We start from the raw sequence: 21346 nt of genomic DNA on the forward strand, positions 1-21346 counted from the left end.
TAAGCAACATCTTTGTGTCGCGCTGAGAATTGAAGCATGTGAAATGTATTTGAAATAGGATTTCTGCTCCCTGCCGGCACTCAAAATGCAGCCCATAGCCTATGCCTACCTGGGCATATAGGCAAATTGCTTACGTATATAAGAATATAATAATCAGCTAGCTCTATTTTTGTGACGATGATATGACGTCATACAAAATTGCCCCACCAGAAATTTCGGGCTAAAATCGCCACTGACACTTACTAAGTATGGTGAAATTAAGTTAAGAGCCTCTGGTGTTCTCCCCTGTAAACTCCTTACAAATTGTTGAGGATAAATATGAAACAGTGTCTTTACCCTACCCAAAGTTTTCCATATTCTGCCAGCTCCAACATGCCTAAGTAGTCACCGTTGAGCTCAAAAAATAAAGAAAAAGGGCCTACTATGCAATTGTGTTATCAATTGTCTCCCTTGTACGTCACTTTGGATAAAAGCGTCTGCTAAATGACTAAATGTAATGTAATGTAAAATGGTCAAATGTATTGAAATTTCAATATTCTTTTAGGTTGATTTTTTGGTGGATCAGCTGTCTTTTTCGATAACACAATTCGATAGTAGGCCCTTTTTCTTTATTTTTGGAACTCAGCCCATTTGAGGCAAGGATTGACACAATTACACTTTTATTTTCTTTATTTCTGAGCTGATGTTATTTGTTATTGATTAAGATTTAGAACTTATTTCAATAAATTTGACAATTTTAAGCTTGGCCTACCATTTTATTGGAGCGATGAGGGACAGGTGGGGCTTGAAAATGGCCCCTTGTTCAAAGTGGGGAATGACAGAAAAAGTTTGACAACAACTGCCTAATGGTATGGAGAATATAAAAACTGAAATGTTACAATGGCTGACTAAATGAGACATAGGTGAAGCTTTTGAGTGACCTCTTTTCTCTCCCTTGATGTACATCACTTCAAAATTAGAGCCTGTTTCTTGACTGATCATATCTCAGTCTGAGTCTCCACCAATCTTTTAGCACAAAAAAATAGCTATCAGTTTATGGAGGTTCCACCGAGATATTTCTTGGATTTGCTGAGATTTGAGTTTGCTGTAAGATCCTCATCACCCGGGTTGGCAGAGCATTTTGTGAGTACTATTTTAATTTATAATGCTTATCTGCTCTTGGGATTATAGGAAATAGACTCCAATCATTTTTAACAGGCCACAACCTGTGTAGGAATAGACAACCCGGGCTTCTTTGAAGCTCCATTTTCGGGTGTTTTGTCAGAAATCGGAGTAACTCTCACCTGTTCTGAAAGGCACTCCATGGGCCTTATCAGGCGAGTTTACCAAAGTTCAAGTCGGGCTCTATAAGCGAGCTCCATCGGGCATTTGGTCCAATGCGGGCTGAGCTGCAGTTGGACATTTGCTCTACTCGGGTCTATTTTTTTTTTGCCACTCCGATATTAATCCCAAGAGAATAGAAGTGCTTGTGATCACAACGGGTGTTTGAAAGAGGATCTTCGGCTTTAAATTTGAATTTAGAAATTGTTTTAAGTTCATTTGTAAATTGTTTAAGTAAAATTGTGGAGACCAGTCCTTTGCAATGGCCAATCAGGATTCAAGTTATAGGGTTCCTTTGAGCATTGAGATTGCTATGGCCACAATTAGAAATTATAAAAGGCATGTAAAAGTTATATCTGACAAGAAGAGAAAGCGATATTCCCACTTTCTCATTAGTAGATGGATACAGCATTCACAAGGCTTTTTGGTGGAGTCACATGGACAGCCTGCTCAATTTCCTAGACTGTGAGAGAACCTGAAGCATACTACAGACAAGTTTCCGACAATAGGTACAGACAGTGCATACGCATACCATTTAACTCAGGTCCAGTATAGAAGAGCTGTACCACCGCTGCTGGAGCCCTGATGGCCCATAAGAGCTTTGGCGTTGCGGTCAGAGTGCATGTTTGGCACCCTGTAGACCCAGGTTCAAGGCCGGGTGGGGTGACCACCCTCTCCATTCGCTACAGATTGATTAGATGACAGGGAAGGGAACTTGAAGCAGATTGTAGGTAGACCTTTCAACAAAGTTTTGAAAGCTTACAGCCGATACTACACTTTGCCTTTGTTTTACTGCAGTTTTTATGATACGGCCATACAGTGATAAGCTGCAGTAAGTACTGTAAGTATTTGTGGGAGGAATTGTACTCTTTTTTTTATCTGGTAAACAGAGCAATTCAGGGGGAGAAGCAGGAGCGGCCACACTTGGCTGATGTTAGACCAGAATCCGAAAGTGAAAATCATTTTGATTGGCTCCGGCAGCAACTGCCACACACAAGGTAGGGGCCTTTAAAACAGCTTGCTCAGCACACACACACACACACACACACACACACCGAGATGCTCCATGGACCACCTCCATTGCTGGATGGAAAGAGGGGATGACCGGTTAGGTATGGGAGGGCTCGCCCTATGGCTACTCATGGTAATGGTAGGAGGAGGTCAGCTGGTAGCACATGATTAGATGGTACATTTTGTGGTTTTGTAGCTACATCCCCTCCCCTGAGACACCATTCCTTGTAAGACCCATATAGGCCCAGCTGCAGTGTCTACCCCCCAACATTTCCAGTTCCTATGTCCAACACACAGGTCAAAAGCGCAGATACTTTAAGTGTAGTTATGTCTGATTTAGCCAAGCAGATAAGTGACAACATCACAGCTAGTATACACACACTGCATCTGTCTAGTGGTCAATTACTCACCAGTCCCTCACCATCCCAGACAGCAGTAGATGCTTATAGACTGAATGTACTGTAACTGTCCAGTCGGATTCTAAAACCCCACCCTTCTTCAGAAGTGACCACACAGACAAGTTTTTAGTGCATGAGTGGGAGGATATAGTGATGAGTTACCTCCATGACATGAATCGTACTGAGCAGGAGAAGTTTGACTTTGCCATGAGCCGTCTCTTAGGCAAAGAGAGGGACGTAGTGAGAGTCCCTCCGGTGAGGCTAGAAGCACTGACTTCTAGTGGCCAGCTGTCAGTTGTGTTTGTCATCTTGAACTTGAACTTTAGTGAGCTGACATGAGGGGCTTCTACAACACTGTCCTACACTGTGGGGAGAATGCTATGGAATATTTGATACGTCTCAATAAGGCTATTGATGTAGCTGCGGGGGCAGTGGAAAGTTGCAGAAAATCCTGGGACAGAAGTGGTCATGTTGTTTGGCCCTCATTGTCTGGACCCCACTGCTGTATAAAGCCAAAGTGCAGTATCTGCAAAAATACCAAACAGAGAAAAAGAGATTTTTGTGCTTTATTTCCCCCGTAAAGTGTAAGCATCAAACAATATTTAACTACCAATTGTATTATTGATTAGATGACAGGGAGAGGAACTTTAAGCATATTGTAGACTGACCTTTCGAAAAAGCTTTGACAGCCTTAAAGCCAATACTGAACTTTGCCTTTGTTTTACTGCAGTTTTTGAGATACAGCCATACAGTGATAAGCCGCAGTAAGTAGGCTTTTGTGGGAGGAATATCACTTATCTCTGAGATATCCTTATGTTGGAGATTTGGACTCCCTCATTTCAGGGCAAGGATAGAGTAGATAAAATGTGTGTAAAATGTTAACTGGTTCTTCAGTATATTATATGAAAGCCAAAGAGTCGTGCCCTTGAATCTAAGTCGTGCCCTCTAAGATCTGTCAGCATATCCACCAGTTACATTAGTGAGCTGCCTAGCAGCATAGATAGTAAGTCATTTTTTATACTTTTAGATTTCTCCTGATTCCAGCATCACAGGCTGTCAATGATTTTGTTTCCCAGTTTTTCCTTTATCACTATATCCTCTTCAAGGGCATTAATTCATCAGGTGTTTGTCTTACCTCTAGTATCTAGGAACTGTATTTTTAACTAGATTAATGAAAACTTTTAAAAAGTTATTTCAAAGCATCAGATAAGACAAGTGTGAATATTACAAGGTAAACTGAAAGTAATAAATGCGTTACTGGGAGTAGACAGAGGCTGTACTCATCTGATATGTTCCATATACAGAGACTGATTATGCCCTGTAATCAGTTCCCATATATGGACATGTATTCCGCAGAGCAACACAGTGTATTGATAGTGTGTAGCCTCATAAAAGACATGAAACCTGACACTAGGCTTTGATTTTCGTTTTATGTAATTCTACACCTAACAGCCATGGACGGATTATGAAACCCTGGGCCCTGGGCCTGAACATGTCCCCCCCCCCCCCCCCCACATAATTGTGCGCTTGCAAAACACGCACGCACACGCACACACAAACACCATTAGGTGTATATATATATTTGACCAACAATGTGTTGGATTTTACGGTCGAATTAGATACTTCGGCTATTGTATTGGGAAAGTATACAGGTCAAAGTCTACTCCGTATCATCCACCTTCGTTGAGGTGTGCACTGCCCTGCTATTGTTTCTGACATTACATGTGACAGGGCAACAGCAGAGTGATCCTTTTCTAAATTGTAACTCATTAAGACCTACCTGAGGGGCAGGAGAGGCTGAATGGGCTGGCTACCCTGTCCATTGAAAAAGCAAATCATGCATCACCACTTTTATGTTTGAAAGGTGTAGTTCGGCTTGCTGTGCCTCTGGCTGTGCTCGGTCAGCTTGTCGGTCTTGACGTTCAGATTTTGCGCCTAAACTAGCTATATCATATCGTCTTGTCACATGATCAAATAGAGACTTGACATTAGACAACAAGATACATATTACCCAGCACAATCATCATTGCATATCTGTATACAGGGGCGGTTTTTCCTACAGGCGGTATAGAATAGAAAAAAACAAGAATTGTGTTTTTTTTTTGCTGGACAGAGTTTTTTTTGCGCCCCCTTCTATATCTCCAACCAATATTTTGACATTAAAAAAAAATCTAACATTAGGGTAAAATGAGCCAAAAATCGAAAACGGAAGGGGTACGTACGTCCTTGGTGTTGTCAGAACATGCTAGCACAGTGAGGCGTTTGGTTAAAGTGTGTGTGTGTTCAAGAAACTTTGAAGAACAAAATAATAAAGAGGCAAAAGCCATCCGGGCGCAATTTAAGAAGAAAAGAAATGAAGAAGAAGAGAAACGTGCCAAGGAGAAAGGTACATCCTTAAATCCTGTTCTAGCCTAGAATGAATTCCAGATAAGAAAATGTTCACGAATGCGTGAATTGCCCCCGGCACTTTGGTAGAGTTAAGAAGAAAAGATGTACCTTATCATTGAACGTTTTCCTACTCCCTGTCACATAGTTCTTTAAGGATTTTACAGAGGCGGGTAGGCTATATCAAAAATTATATGTCCATTTATTCTACATTATACAAAAAAAGACATGATTAAAATAGGGGCGCACATATAAAGCCAATAGCCAGTGCAACAACACTACACATATCTTACTCGTTGCATAGCACACCCATTAAGGAAGCCAAACACGGCAACTTGTCAACAAGTGAGGAATACTGGTAAAAATGTTGTATTGTCAACTTTGGCGAATGGATTGTATGTAATCTTGGTAGTTAGCTAACGCTAGCTAGCCAGTGACTTGTGATGTTCTTTGTTATTGCCATTCAGTCGAAACATCAGTTCAAGTTAAGCTGTACCGCAATTTGCGTCATTTTGCGTCATAAACATTTGAGTAATCAAATTTGGACAGCTTTAGTTTTGGTGGAGCGAGCTAGCCAGTTTAATTAGACATGATTCAACTAATCTAGAGGTATGCATCTTGGAATAAAAAAATGTCAGGCTGTCCAAATACACCAAAATGCTTAATAACTACATAATAGCTACATTTAGCAAATGATGATAATACATACTTTTGTTCTATCATTTTAGATTCAGTTTTAGAAGACTAAGAAAACATTATTTGCAGGCGATTGAGAAGATGACGTAGAGATGCGTGTGTGTCCATAAACAGTTGAACAGGGGGCGTGGCCGGAGCGTAGTCCAGCACAGGCGTGACATTTTCCCAGTGATTTGTTCTTGAATTAATGTTTGTTCATCGCCGCGATCGTTGTTGTGTTTATGTGTTTATCACAGTCTTAGAGGGCAAAATAGCGCCAGGAGTGAAGCTCGCCTAGAGCGCCAAATGTGCTAGGGCCGCCCCTGTCTGTATATGACAAAAACAACAAAGAAAATATTGATAAATAAAGATTGAATCGTTTTTTTTTATAGTTTCTATAGTTTATTTAGGATAAGCATATAATTGTGTTATAGATTGCTACTTCCCCCAAAAATGATGAAAACCATGACAAAGGCAGGTTTGCCATTTCGAGGGCATATATAGCATAAGGTGTCATAAAGAATTCAAAACAAATGAATCGTTGGTCACGGTCGCATTTACTAGCAAAACTCTGACAGTCATATGTCCGAGAAAAGTTATAAGTCATTGCCTCCTTTGCCTACGAACCCTCCGCGCTGGCTGCATTGTCTATAGGTATGCCCCTGGCACACATGCATATTTTCTAACACAGCGCAGGTACACTCAATTAAAGCCAACAGCAAATTAACAAAATATACCTCTTTCAACCACAAATAAGAGATACATAACAGCGACTTCACGCAGAGGCTCTGGCTTAGGGGCCCCCTGAGCTCATGGTTCGGTTACCGTTAGGTAATCCATCCCTGCTGACAGCACAACTTGTCCCTACTCTTACTCTTAATACGTGTTAATAATACTGTTATCACTGGTAGCACATTGCTAGCTCACTGTTTCCCCATTGAACTGACCTAAGGTTTTTCCTGAATTGGACAAGTTCATTTTACAAAAAAAAAAAGAGGCTCGTTATGATTCAATATACATCTGACAGATAATTTGAAAATTATAAAAGGTAAGGTTACATGATGTACACCATGTAAGGCTTTGCAAAATCGAGCAAGCATTTGTAGGGCGATTTGAGAGCGCGCAGAGACGAGACAGCAAGCAAGTGAGAAAGATGCTGTGTGAGAGAGTGTTAATTGGAAATTGAGCGCACCAAGTTTTTCTATGCGGGAGAAACAAACTCTCTACAATTTATAATTTTGTGAGTGCAAAATATATTTTTTCTGTGCTCAAAGTTGCCCACTGCCTGTTTAGGAATGAGGCACAATAATAAGGCCATAAATATCGACTGCCTCGAAGATGTAGCAAAGTATTAAGTATTGCTATTACAAAGAAAATTCGAATATAAATACATACGAAATTAAACTCTTTAACTTACTGCATTTCTGTTCTCAGTAATCGTCCGTCTGGGTCCTTTTCACTTTCGGTTTCTCATAATAGGATATCCGATAAGACATTACTGAGAGACCTATAAAAACGCCCGTGAAACTAGGAGTAAACAATGACAGTGGTTGAAGTGGATGAAGGTGGTCGACTGTCGCTGGGAGAGAGTAAGCTCTAGGACAAAACAAGGTATGTTATGAATAAAATCATAATACCTTATATGTAACTGCCAGAGTTTTTGTGTTTATTATTTTTAATTAACACATTTTCTTGATTTATTTTATTTTATGCTTATTGTTGAGGTAATGTACATTTGCCCATTATCACTGCCATTACGTTATTACTGATATTTAAGTGTAGGAATTGGCATGTATTGCACTGGGGAATCGTATTGGTGACACACACTTGACCAAGCAGGTGGCAGCCACGGCACTCCTGTGAAGCATGCTCGCAGCATCAGCGTCATTCGTGCTCATTGATAGTTTAAGAACATAAAGTTTAAGGTTAAAAGCAAGCTAAGAAATGGACAACAAGTTTCACCTACTCCCTTTAGTTGTGCGGCCAATGAGGTATGTGTATGTCATTTAAGTTTATATCAAGTTTAGCTATATTGTAGTGGCTAAAGTTCCCTTCTTGATATCAGTAAGTATTTCTCAACATATTCATTCACTTAACCACTCTTAGACGGAAAGAACGAGTCTCTACGCGTGTTTAGTGTGTTTAACAACGGTAGAAAACAGTGTGTTCGCTCCGTCTTTACTGAATACTGAACAATTAAAACAAATCACACAGTTTTATACTAATGCGCAAGCTCACTACGTCACAGCTCACTACCGTGCGCACTCCAAAGCAACTCCTATGTCCTATGCAACATATGTTATTCTAATCTATGCAATACAATGCACGTACACTAAACATATACTAAACTGAAATGCAAAACTATAAAATACAATTATGCAATCACTATAATAAGCAATCACAATATGAATCTAAATAATATAATTTCTAAATCTGAGTCTAAATTACAATGTGGAAAATGGCACTAACATATATGTTTCTTTGTGTATAGTGTCTTTTTAGTTCTCACGGCAAAGCAAGACTTAATGTGTGTTGTACATACAATACATTGCCAGTAAAAATTATTCTCAAGTCGTTGAACTGGGGGGAGCTACATTATAGTCAAGTGTCTTTGTCTGGAAGCATTAAAACATCACTAGGTCTTCTTAAAAGTAATTTAACCGGAATATCTAAAAATTTAACAAAAAAGCTCTCTTTAAATTAATTTTGATGGTACATGTGAAAGACAGGTAAACACACCTTTCGTTCACACACTCCAGCTATGTGCTATATAATTCAGTGGTCCTAGCAAAATCCTGCAAAATGTAAGATATAGTTGACATCGTCAGCTATATCACCAAAAGACACAGTTAACATGCTAGCAAGCTTTTATCAGTGCCAACTGTGCTGTTATTAGCCATTTTTGTTTGCCTTCTAGGTATATTGCTCTATAGCAGGGGTTCTCAAACTTTTGCAAGCTGGGCCCCCCCAAAGCTGGTTAGGGGTAGTTGGGGCCCGCCCGCCGCCCACCGCCACCGCCCTCAACTACACCACCATATATAGATAATAATAATAATAATAAAAAAACTTTATTTATATAGCACCTTTCATGCAAAAGAATGCAGCTCAAAGTGCTTTACAGCAAATACATAAAAAATACAGGTTAGGCTTTTGTTATTTTTGTTATATACAGACAATTATTATTACTATGTATTAATATTATTTGTATTGTTATTATTACTATTATTATTATCATTATTATCAGTAGTAGTAGGCCTATTAGTAGCCTATTAATATTAGCAGCTATGTGAGCCTGCATGCTTTCTTATTATAATAATCATCATTATTATCACCATCATTGTATTATTATTATAATAAATGATTGCAAAGGTCCTCAAATCTTGGGGCAATGTTTGACAAACATATCCTCAGGTCATCCTCGATCTGTGCGCGGTTGCGGTATTTCATTTTGAGCGCAGTCAGTTTTGAAAAGCCTGCCTTGCACAAATATGTCGACGCGCAAAGGAGGAGCATTTTTAAGGCTATGTCGCAAAGCTGAGGGTATTCCGGCATCATTGCTACCCAGAATGACGAAAGAGAAGAGGTGGTAAACAGATGCTTAAGTCTACTGTCACTCTTCAGCTCAATAAGCTGCTCTTGCATGTCTATTGACAGCTCGTCTGCTGAGCAGAGAAATGGATCCCGAACCCAGGCCAATGAACGGTAGTCGTCTTTGAAATAGGACCCAAACTGATTCTTCAGCGCTGAAAGGTGATCAGTAGCTGATTTTTAATTTGCATGGCTTTATGCTGTCATTTGCCAACACCTCGGGTCCTCGGCACACAAAACACACTGAGGACGTTGCTCAGTCGTGCTAGTGACGGTAAAACCAAACTGCTCTCGTCATATTTGCGAAGCTTTGGCTTCTTCGCAACTGGCGCATCGGTTGCCTGACTTTTACGAATCAGAAACGTGTCCATAGTTGTGTTTGTTTGCTGATACAGTGTGTGTGTGTGTGAAGTTAATACAGTTCTAATTTCAACGTCGTGGTCTTGTGAGTGTGTTTGTATGTGTGGCTGTGAACAACTTGCACATGTATAATAGATAAGGCTGTGCTAGGCAATGGTTCCTAACAAAACAAATTGTACACAATGTAGACAGGGACAGCACAGAATAGTATTCAAGTGCTGGTGTTTTATTTGTTGCAAAACGGTGGATGATCAAAAAATGTAAAGGTAGGTGTTAAGGAGAAAATGGCTAGCTGCAGTTGGAAGAAGTTAGCTAGCTAGAAGGCTAGCTCTCGGGGCTACGAGCTTTTTAAAAAGACTGTGGAGCAAATTACTCCTTAGAATAGGCTACGAATAGACCTACTGCAAGTGCAGTTAGGTATTACTAAGGAGTGAGTTTTTAAAAAGACTGTTTATAAAGCAATGAATAGCTCAATGATTAAGCAAACAAGAGAAATCGAACAAACTCTGCAGAGTGTCATCTCAGTGAGGGTGTCCGCTTACCATGCATACAATTACTTTTATACTCGGAAGCTTAGGCGCAACGTGCGTTCAAATGATAAGACTCCGTTTTGATTGGCGGACGAAACAGTATTTGATTTGTTCCTGTCAGTCCAGCCCCTTGCATTTCGCCACTGAGGGAGCTTTCACTAACCAGTGACAGGTCGGCGGTCGTTTTTTTTTTCTCCCTCTGTGACATCGCGCCCCCCTTGGAGAGTGTTCGAGCCCCCCCCCCCCCCCCGGGACTTTGAGAACCACTGCTCTATAGTGTAAGAACTCTATTTGAGTAGTTTTTTAATCTCCTGTAGAAATTCTGCTTTCACTTATGAAGACAGTGGGCTTGAATTAGCAGCTTTGAATGAGCTGTGTGTGAGATTACCAGGCTACTTTTAGTGTGTTTATGGCTTATTCAGTAGGCAATGAGTTGCCTCTGGAACTTCACAGAAGCAATCATGAACTTCACAGAAGCAATCATGGGATTATTTCATACAAAACCATATAGGACTTTGCTAAGATTTTATAATTGTAATTTTGTGTTAAGATAATAATATTCTTCCAACTTCACAGAAGCAATCATGGGAGGAGCTAATATAAAACCAGGTATGTTTTGAAAAAGATAATTATACCTTACAGTTTGGCTAAAAATATTAAAGCATCACTAGTTCTCTTAAACATGAATGTTAAAGTGGCATTATGTAGGAATTTTACTTCAGGGTTAGGGTTAGGATTAGCAGTTTTACCTTAAAATAACAGCTTAAAAAAAATTGGGGCGCTACAATGACGTTTAATATGGAGAATCGCCTCCGTGCCATTGCCATACCAGGGTCCGTAGGCATATTACTGGGTTATGTAGGTTTGCCTGAAGCCGCCCGGTTACTACTGTCTGCCGAACTAGTAAGTAGCTTATTTGCCGTCTTGCTTTGTCTTGTGTTGCACTTGCTTGGTGTTTGACTGTGTTAGGAAAATTGTTGACTCACATAGTGTCAAAGTAAGCAAATTTCAAGAGGTTTCGCTAGGTTTAGCCGCTAGCATCTTGTTAGCGATTAGCAATTCCTACATAATGCCACTTTAATATAACTGGACTATTTTAACAAAAAGACATGCCACAGCAACTTTCAATTAGTTTGTAACTTTAGGTTTTTCAGAAGCAACAGCTGATTTCTCTCACCTGAGAAAATAGTTGAGAACCGTTTGGAATTTGTTTTTAAGAATCTCACTTTCTGGTTCCCAGAGTTTACTTCGCAGCTGCAGGACAAGAGAGTGAAAAGAGACGAGGACATTGTGTTCAAGTGTAATGCCAACAACCTTGAGGACGTAAATGTCGTATGGGAAAAGGATGGACAGAGGTTGTATGACGGAGACGGTATCAGCATCAGCCAGAGTCGGACAGAATTAAGTCTGAGGATCAGCAAGGCCAAAGAAAAAGATGAGGGCAAATACACCATAAGGCTCAGCAAAGCTTCAGAAAGTGTCTCACACACAGTTAAAGTCACTGTTCTTGGTACGTTGTGATGAAAGTCTCTACATTTGCTTTTAATACATAGCTATATCATAGTGTAATATGTTTATACTTCAAACCTCTCTTAAGTTCTGTATGAGTATATGAGGGTTGCCACCTTATATGTGGAGAAATAAGGTAGTAGACTATATGGTAAGTAGAGTATAACTAGAGTATACAGTCCTACTAGACTGACTTTGTGTGTGTTACAGAGTTGGACCAGGATTGGCGGTCCATAGGATGGGGGTAAATACCAGTTTCTTTCAGTTAGTTTCCTTTTCTCATTTGTGTTTGCTAGTTTCCTTATACATGACATACTAACCCATTAGTACTGAGTGCTGAATACTGAATACTGAATATAACGGAAGTGATCAGGAATATTCGTCACAAACCAGATGCCATATCATATTTGATAGAGCAGTGCTCTTTGCTTGCACAAAATACAACCTCAGCTCTGTAGAGAAGTTAGAGAGAGATTTGAGAATACAGATTATGCTGACTTGAATAATGAATGGCATCAATAATCATTATAAATAAATGCAAAAACATTGCTTTAAAAGTAATTCTCTGCTTCTTTGTACAGGTTAAACGTGGACATCAAGCACAACTTAGAGGACCTCAAACTCAAAAACCCACAGGTGAAACACCTGAACTTCCTGCTGCATGGCCCTGTGGGGGCTGGGAAGTCCAGCATCATCAACTCCATCCAAAGCATCTTCATGAACAGAGTCGAAGTTGGGGCGCTAGTCGCTGCAACTACTGGCAAAAGTTTCACGTTAACTGTGAGTAATAAGCAATTAAGGGGGTGTTGAGTGGTTATCACATTATGTGGTACTACCGAATGTACAGCACATACATTTTAAATTCTTTTTTAAATGTTACACTTTTAAAAGTGTAAACAGTTACTACTATTTTTACATCCCTCTAGTTGTCTGTCAAGTGTATGGTCTCAAAAAAAGCTCTGTAAATGGTAAATAAAGAGGCTCAGACGAAGCTATATACTTTCACTGCCAATCAACGACGTTGCTTCAGGGGTACAGAAAGAAGGGGTGTATTTGATCGACTCAAACATCAATCAAACATCAACAGCCTTTCAGTAGGGTGAAGGACTGCGCCATACATTTATTTAATCTTGCTTTTTGTTGTATTACCTTGCAGTACAACTCCTATCAAATTAAAAACATCGAAAACAAAGCTTTGCCGTATGTATTCAGTGACATCATGGGTCTGGAGATTGCAAATAAGGAAGGGTCGCATCCTGATGACATCATCAATATCTTAAAAGGACATATCAGAGAGGGTACCATGGTATGAGGAAAGCACACACATTAAAACCATTATAATGATACAAATTGTTTGACTAATTCTGCATGAATGCAAGTTCAGTGAATGATCATTATAGCTTTCCACACACCCACACATATGGGTGAATACATACACACTCACACATACACACACTCCAGTGTGTGCCAAACACTCATTAACGGACTGCATGTTGCTTGATGGTGTTCAGTTTAATTCAAGTTGCCCAGTGCCCGAAAAGGACCGAAATTACAACAGAAGTCCTACTCCAAGTGATAAGATTCATTGTCTGATCAGCGTGCTCCCAGCTGATAAAATATCTCTGATGGAGAAGAATAATCTTTTTGAAAAGATGGGTGAGATCAGAAAGAAAGCCAGTGGCATGGGTAAGATTAACTTCATTATCTAATAGAACTGTCAAAATTAGCATATTTTTTAAATGAACAGTTATAGTTATGTCTGGTAACGTGTGTGTGTGCCTGTGTGTGCCTGTGTGTGTGTTGGATCTAAAGATATTCCTCAGGTGGTTTTCATGACCCATGTGGATTCGGCCTGTCCGGTAGTAAAGGATAACCTGACGCGCATCTATTCAAGCAAAAATATAAAGAAGAAAGTATGTTGTCTTGGTTGATAGTATACTGTATGTGTGTCTGTATTTGTGCATATGTGTGTGTATTTGTGCAGATGTATGTGTATTTGTGCATATGTGTGTGTGTGGGTTTGTGTAAGCCTCATGTAACTGAGCTAAGACCTATATGATAATGTTCATGTACAAGATCATGTCTCACTATGTGCTCTTACTGTATTTGAACTCCTTTGGTTGCTGTAAGATTATTATCTACTTCTAAAATATGTTTTTTCAATTAACCCGGACAAATGAATATTCAAATATAAAATGTAAGAAAATTGTGTATGTGTGTGTGTTCAGATGCAGGAGTGCAGTAACTTGACGGGTATTCCCATGACCTGCATCTTCCCAGTGAAGAACTACCATGAGGAGAACAAACTGGACGGGAACATGGATAGCTTGATACTGGATGCTCTGGAAAGCGTTGTAAACTTTGCCGAAAGCTATGTGGATCGCCTTTACAAGCTTGAGCATTAACAAGAAAACTATGAAGTATTCCACAAAATGGTGTCTGTAAGCCACCATTAACCCAGATAGCATAACATGTCATAATTTGTTGAATTAGGAAGAAATAAGAAATGGGACATAAGACAATGGTAAACTATTTTATTATAAGACTATAATAACTCTGATTTAGCCTCCCTTTGTTGATCTTTAATAAAAGCATTACTACTCTACGATTCTCCGGACTCTGAATCTTCTTGAAGAGACTTTATTTCATAATTAGTTAAAGAAATTATCCACAACAGAACAAAGAGTGGATAAGGACAATGCAATATGTGTTACTGAAAGATGATAATGTCAGGTCAGTGATGGATGGTTGTAGCTTCTGATAATCAAATCCACAACACTGTTTCACAGGTTCAACCCCTTTAATACTCTAAATAAGCTACATAGTATAGTGTGAAATACAGTGCTGTGAAAAAGTATTTGCCCCATGCATTATTGGAGGATGTATTGTATTGGGTTGTACTCAATTGTATTGTGAGTTGGGTTATTTCCCTCTGTTGACATTGTGGCGAGGCGCTGAATGGGGCAGTTGTCCTTCATCTGTTCTTCAATTACCTGAAACTAGCAAGATGTCCGAAAGAAACAGCAACAGGCTTTACTGGTCAACATTTCCATGAGGCAGGAAGCCTGTTAGCATAATCAACACATCAGACAATAGACATCCTGTTATCTGCAAGGTTTGGGCATTTGAAAAAAAACACAGACACATTCTAACCAACTAAAGAAAATGAGAGTGGGGATTTGAAAGAAATTCAAACCATTTCACCTGAAGATAAAGAAAGTGGTTACATGTAGGTTAAAACAGTCCTGTAAATTCATTCATAGTACGGCTGGCCAGCCTACAGCCTACAGGCACACACACACATTCATTTGCTTGCTCAGGAAACAGATGTGTCCATCCCTAAGAGAAAGGAATCAATATGTATTAAATTACAGAATTATTCCATAAGGTCCTTTTTTATCCAGATTCCAATGGCACTTGAATGCCAAACCATTTAAGGCATTCCTTAATTCATTCAGTGCTCCTGGATCATTTGATGAAGTCAGAAATTCAGCAGCTAAGACCTGTTTTGAGAAAGAACACATTCTGCAGTTATCATCTTATTAAGGTATGCATTGCGGGTAGCATAAGCACTTTCTACAAGAGAACCTATTGTTCTGTTTTGCAATTTGCTCTGAAGCTCAACTCCTCCCCCTTTTGATCTAACATCAGTGTTCTGCTGCTGCGAGATCATTGCTCAGCCAATTCTTTTTTTGTATGTTCCTTAAACACATATATGCAGGATGAAGATGAATGAAATCGGGTTAATGAAATCATGTGTAGGCACTAAAATGCTTAAAGTCTGTAGTCCTGCTATGTGGTTTGGGTGTGGTTCACTTCAGCCTGATGGGCCATCAAGTGTGAATTACAGTGTCACAGGCACGGCTGTGCCTGAAGTGTGAATTAAGTGGTATGTGTGAGAGCTGTCTGTAACTATTGTGAATAGACACAGTCTAACATTTAGCAGTGTTACATCTGACTTTATCAAAAGCATTGTGAAATCTGCACTCAAAGGAATCTTATGTCTTGAATCATGACTGGTCAAATCCAAGAACTGAATCTCCACAATCTAATGTAAATAATTTACAAATTGACTTAGAACAATCTCTAAATTCAAATATAAAAAAATGCTGAAGATCTTTCAAACACCCGTTATGAACACGACACTTCTATTCTCTTGGGATTAAATATCTGAGCGTGGCATAAACTAGATTTTTACAAATGATACAACCCACAGCTCAGACTGTGTTGATCAGATGTCTTCAACTCTAACAGAGCAGGCTCAAGAGTGTAACTTTAGGCCCAAGGGAGACTTATTACAACCATCAAGGCCAGGCTGGAGAATGCATTCTAATACAAGTTGGTCTTTTAAGTCCTTCACCGCTTGGCAAAGCATACCTTTTTCTCAGCAATAACACATCATTTCTGTGTGACAATCATGGCTTTGTGAGCTCCTCTACTCCCATCTGCAGACTGTCTTATCTATCCAGAGACTCCCCATATTTCATCTTTTGCCCTAGCCTCAAACATACTAAGTGGCCACTGGCTTGACCTTGCTTAGCCAGATGAACTGCAGACTCTCCTGTTTCTCAGGCTCTGCTTTCTGTAAGCCTTTGTTTTGCACACTGTGTCTTATGCATAGACTCTGGTTTCTATAAAGCCTACACTTTGTTAATAAAAATAAGTTTTGTTAATACATTTGTACTGAACTGAATTTATCTTACACCTGCTCGCTGTGAGTAACGTTACTCCTCCACAAAGCTGGGTCAGTTACAATTTCACAGTTTAGCTGATCCACTTTAGGCCGTAAGGTGAACACTGTTTTCGTTTCAACCCGCTCCACAGTCGCGCATCTACACAATCTTTAGCTCATAAAAAAGATTGAGTCGTGCCTAGCTACCAAAAAAAAGTTCGTCGCTGACTTTCCAGTCAATTTTTGGTGCGTCTATGTTTTATGCCGAACTAGTTTCATCAGAGCGCACAAGGATCTTGGTCGCGAGTGCTGGCACTTTTCGACACGTGATCATCCTACACCAATAAGGTAGCTGCTTTTTGTCAACAGAGTTGCAAGATGGCGTCCACCATGCCTTCATCGAGCAGTACGGAAGACGAAGAAAATACACCGGAATGTCTTAATAAATCAAAAAACAAACATTGTTTTATGCATATTACTTCAGTCAAGCACGAAGAGGTATATTATTTCACCACTACACGATGGAATACATACAGGACAAGCCTACAAACGTGGCTCGGCTCTGGAGGTGCAGTACCACAAAGGCTGTTATAATCAGTACACCAGGTTTTTGACGAGGCCTGAAAAACCAGAGAAAGAACAGTAAGTTATTTATTAAATTGCATTTCAAGGAGCTACTAACTTAACCATATATAAGTAAACATTCAATCTGCATTCTGTTGTATGTGCACACAATCACAACCCTAATTTATTTATTTCCTTCTCATTTATATGTGTTCTAGGAATGAGCCCACGTTTGATGTCAGCTATAAGTTATTCTGTGAGAGGATCATTCGCCAAAGGCTGCTTGTCAACCAAGAGGTGCAGAGAATGGGCCAGCTGAGGAAGGCCTTCATTGAACTGGTGAAAGCAAATGAAGGTCTTGAAGCTTCAAACTACAGGTAACTGCAATGCATTTTTCTCTCAAGTCTTATTATTTGTCATGTGCAAGTCTAGCTTTACACAACATGTATGTGACAGGCCTGAGAAACTGTTTTTAAGTCTTGCTGTTTGCACAGACATGTACCACTTGGCAACAAAGAGAAGTTGTGTGTGTGTGTGTGTGTGTGTGTGTGTGTGTGTGTGTGTGTGTGTGTGTGTGGTGAGGTTTGTGACGTTGTGTGCCTTTCTTGGGCATCTTTGGTGTTAAATGTGCTGTATGGCAGATAGGTTCTAGCCTGTAATGTCTTGTACCACCTCCACCACTCTCTGCTTTTCATGATACTCCTGTGACTCTTAATTGTCACTGTTTTGTTGTGTTGCAGACAGGATATGTTGAAGAAGAGGCTGACTCGTGAGTTCCCCCATCAGTATCAAAAACCTAGAACGGTCATGTATAGAGCTGATGCAGGGTCACAACGCATGCAAATCTTTGGCCCGGATCAGAGGACCCCAACCCAATGGAAAAAGTTTCTCTCAGAAGGAACAAATACCGAATTCCTGTATGTTGTATGGAAAAATGCAGACCTTACAATAGTGGGCAAAAACCTCTGCTTGCACATACAAATCAATGTCACTGTGTGACTGTTAAGGAGGGTGTACAGTCTGTTTGTGTTGTTGAACTGTTTCTGCTTTTTTATTGCTCTTAGCTTGACTGTTCTCTCCCTTGTACGTCGCTTTGGACAAAAGCGTCTGCTAAATGACTAAATGTAAATGTAAATGTAAATGTTGAAGACCTGCAGTGTGATCATGAAGAATGTGACACAAGGGTGTTTTTACATGCACAACATGCTGCACGGGAGCATAAAGCTGTCATTATCAAGAGCTCTGACACTGATGTGGCAGTCATTGCTGTAAGTGTGCGGACAGATTTGCCATGCAGTTTATATGTTTTCACAGGGACTGGCAACAGGACACGTATCATTGACATTACCAAGGTGTCATCAGCTCTCGGAAACCAGTGTGTGTTCAGCCTTGATCGGAATTCACACATTCTCTGGGTGTGACTCCACAAGTGGAGGCAAAGGAAAAAGAAAGACATTTTCTGTTGCATGTGAGAAAGATGAGTACCTAAAGGCTTTTACAAGTTTAGGTGCTAACTTTAACTTGGAGCAGTCAACATTTGCACTTCTTTGCCAGTATGTATGCCACTTATATGATCAGCCAGCTGCCGATAATGTAAATGAAGCTAGGTACAAGGCTTTCTGTATAGCATCATCAGCCTTGCCAGAATTATGCATTCCCCCTACTGCTGATGCCCTCCATCAGCATTGCAAAAGGGCAAACTACTAGGCTGCAATAATGAGGTCCTGTCTCAAACAAAATATAAGTGCTCCATCACCTGCTGGATATGGTTGGCAAATAGAGGATGGGACCTTGCACATCACCTGGATGACCAGAAACCCTGCCCCTGACTGCGGCTGCAAAGGTGCCTGTGAGACAGGCAGATGTTCCTGTTTTTCTGCAGGATTGTGTTGCACAGACTTATGTCGTTGCTGTAATTGTGCCAACACAAAAGAAACTGAGGAACTGGAAGATAACCGTCCTGACACTGACAGTGAGGACTGAGTGTCCTTAATCTGTTATTTCTTATTTAGTTTTGTTCAGTTTTATATATCATATTTCATATTTTTCATAAAGATTGTTTTTATGGTTCATCAGTGTTGTTTTCATTTGTGAATGAATGAACGAACGAACAAATGGTCATTGGTATAAGTACAATTACTGCCTTTTATTGATACAAGGAAGGAGGTTTTTTTGTCAGATACATAGAAATACTTACGTAAAGCATGTAGTGAAATTTCGTTTGGTGTTAAGCTTTTTCTGTGCGAGTGTGAAGAAAGAAAGATCAAGAAATATTTTTCATAAATAGCAAGAGGGAGTATAAAGTGCAGTGTGTGTACAGTCCATGTGCAAGTGTGAAAAAAAAGTGTAATTGCTGTTTTAGTCATTGTGTGTGTTCAGGATACGGAATGCTTGAGGAAAGAAGCTCCTTCTCAGTCTCTCTGTTCTGGTCTTGTAGCAGCAGAGATGTTTGCCTGACCTCAGTGTTTAGAAAAGTCCATGGTCAGGATGTTAGGAGTCTTGTCACAGGCTGTACAGTTCCCATACCAAGTGATGATGCTGTCAGGACACACAGCTGATGGGTGCTGATGCTCTGAACTTCCTCAGCTGACGTAGGAAGTACAGTCTTTGCCTTGATTTCTTCAGTGTGTGCTGGGTGTTCACAGTCCATGTTAGATCGTCAGTAAGGTGTATTCCCAGGTATGTCAAACTTGATCTAAATGACTTAACATAAGCATAACATTATCGTATATTTGCCTCATTGTTCTTCTTGGACGCGGCTATGTATACAGCACTATTTAGAATCCATTTAGCCCACTTTTGAGGATGTTCGGGTGTTTTCCTCTTGATCGGTAACGTTGAATCTAACCACGGGAGCCGCCATCTTGCCATTCTGTTGACAAAAAGCAGCTACCTCATTGGTGTAGCATGATCACGTGTCGAAAAGTGCCAGCACTCGCGACCAAGATCCTTGTGCGCTCTGAAGAAACTAGTTCGGCATAAAACATAAACGCACCAAAAATTGACTGGAAAGTCAGCGACGAACTTTTTTTTGGTAGCTAAGCACGACTCTTTCTTTTTTATGAACTAAATATTGTGTAGATGCACGCCTGTGGAGCGGGATTCGATTTCTAAAGGACTTTTCGAGGTTCACCTTGCGGCCTACTTGTTGGCAACCTCATTTCGAATTATACCCAGCTGTCAAATCTTTTTCTTTGTATTGTTTTAGTTAGATTTTGCACATATTGACCTTTTGACCATCTGTGTGACCTCCAGTTCAGAAATGTAGTGCCCTCTATCAACCATAATATATATTTTTGTTGCATGAAGCTAGCATCATTAGCTAGGTTAGCTGGCTAACTACCAAACATTTCCATTTGAGGCTACGCTAGCTTGTTAGCATTATTTATTTATTACGGTCACGGGAGACTTCTGTTAAAATATGATAGATATTATTTTTATTTCTAGATCCCATATGAATTATATTATTCAGTTTATCATTGTGATGGTCGTGGTGCGACCGCACATGAACTGCACACTTCTGCCCCATGTTTGCGACCACTAGCGCACCCAACAGACATGGATTGCACACACACGCACACACAAACACTCATACCACTGATTACAATTCGATCCACCTCATGGAAACTGCTAATTGCCTAGACTGGCAGAGGGGACACAAAAAATGGTCTGGGCCAGACCACCTGGATAAAGTGGTTGGTTTTACGAACCTTTGAGACATTATGTATTACATAGTGTCTCGGGGTCTGTCTTGTCATTGTGTATTGTTTAGTTTTTGTATCTACCCCCGTGTGTAAAAATGGTGCTGGCCGCCATAGGTATATATGTTCATTGTTCTGTCTAGATCAGTTAGTCAAGTCTTGTTGTCAGGTATGTGCATTGATGTGGACCTTTTGTTTTACTGCTGATTTTTGTCCTCTACCCCATTTAGAGGCTTAGCATGTATTGTTAATAGAGCTTGGTACTGATGCATATTGTCCTCTACCCCATTTAGAGGCTGAGCAGGTGATATTCCTGGAGACTGCTGCTTTTTGTCCTCTGCCTTTTGAGAGGCTTAGCAGTTCTCCAGAATATTGGAAGCATAATAAACCTTATATTTGAACCCTCACTCTGTCTGAGCTTTTCTGGCCAAACCCACACATTTTGACGGCAACTGAGGCTCGGTCCATCACAATCATTCGCCCTGTATGTCTATTTCCTGGAAAGAGAAGTTGGGTGAAGGCGGAGATACTCCTTGAAGAAGGAGATACACGCAGCTGTACCTTATTGTCAGCAAATCCACCAGTTACATTAGTGAGTAACTTTTTATACTTTTAGATTTTTCTCCATGACTC

At 40.1% G+C, this 21346-nt stretch overlaps 1 protein-coding gene across 3 annotated transcripts; it reads left to right on the plus strand.

Moving 5' to 3' along the window:
• The first annotated feature begins 7252 nt into the window (after positions 1–7252).
• On the plus strand, positions 7253–14381 carry LOC116222861 (interferon-induced protein 44-like). 3 transcript variants are annotated; one of them, XM_031577896.2, is made up of 9 exons: positions 7253–7400; positions 10844–10876; positions 11508–11777; positions 11987–12020; positions 12358–12556; positions 12933–13082; positions 13288–13462; positions 13589–13689; positions 14005–14381. In XM_031577896.2, exons 1-9 carry the CDS (start codon positions 7349–7351, stop codon positions 14179–14181), a joined length of 1191 nt encoding a protein of 396 aa, XP_031433756.1. In that variant the 5' UTR covers positions 7253–7348; the 3' UTR covers positions 14182–14381. The 3 variants fall into 3 exon arrangements, with proteins under 3 accessions (XP_031433756.1, XP_042565249.1, XP_042565250.1); XM_042709316.1 differs by lacking the exon at positions 7253–7400 and adding an exon at positions 7458–7780; XM_042709315.1 differs by lacking the exon at positions 10844–10876 and having other exon boundaries at positions 7276–7400.
• The last annotated feature ends 6965 nt before the right edge of the window (positions 14382–21346 follow it).

This window comes from Clupea harengus, chromosome 12 (assembly GCF_900700415.2).
Source record: "Clupea harengus chromosome 12, Ch_v2.0.2, whole genome shotgun sequence".
NCBI lineage: Eukaryota > Metazoa > Chordata > Actinopteri > Clupeiformes > Clupeidae > Clupea > Clupea harengus.

Bases quoted from the DNA above. Each gene is read 5' to 3' on its own strand.
- LOC116222861 (XM_031577896.2), top strand. From the start codon at position 7,349: ATGAAGGTGGTCGACTGTCGCTGGGAGAGAGTAAGCTCTAGGACAAAA. The intron at 11,778-11,986 runs GTACGTTGTGAT...TGTGTGTTACAG, and splicing joins AGTTAAAGTCACTGTTCTTG to AGTTGGACCAGGATTGGCGG. The intron at 13,083-13,287 runs GTATGAGGAAAG...GATGGTGTTCAG, and splicing joins ATATCAGAGAGGGTACCATG to TTTAATTCAAGTTGCCCAGT.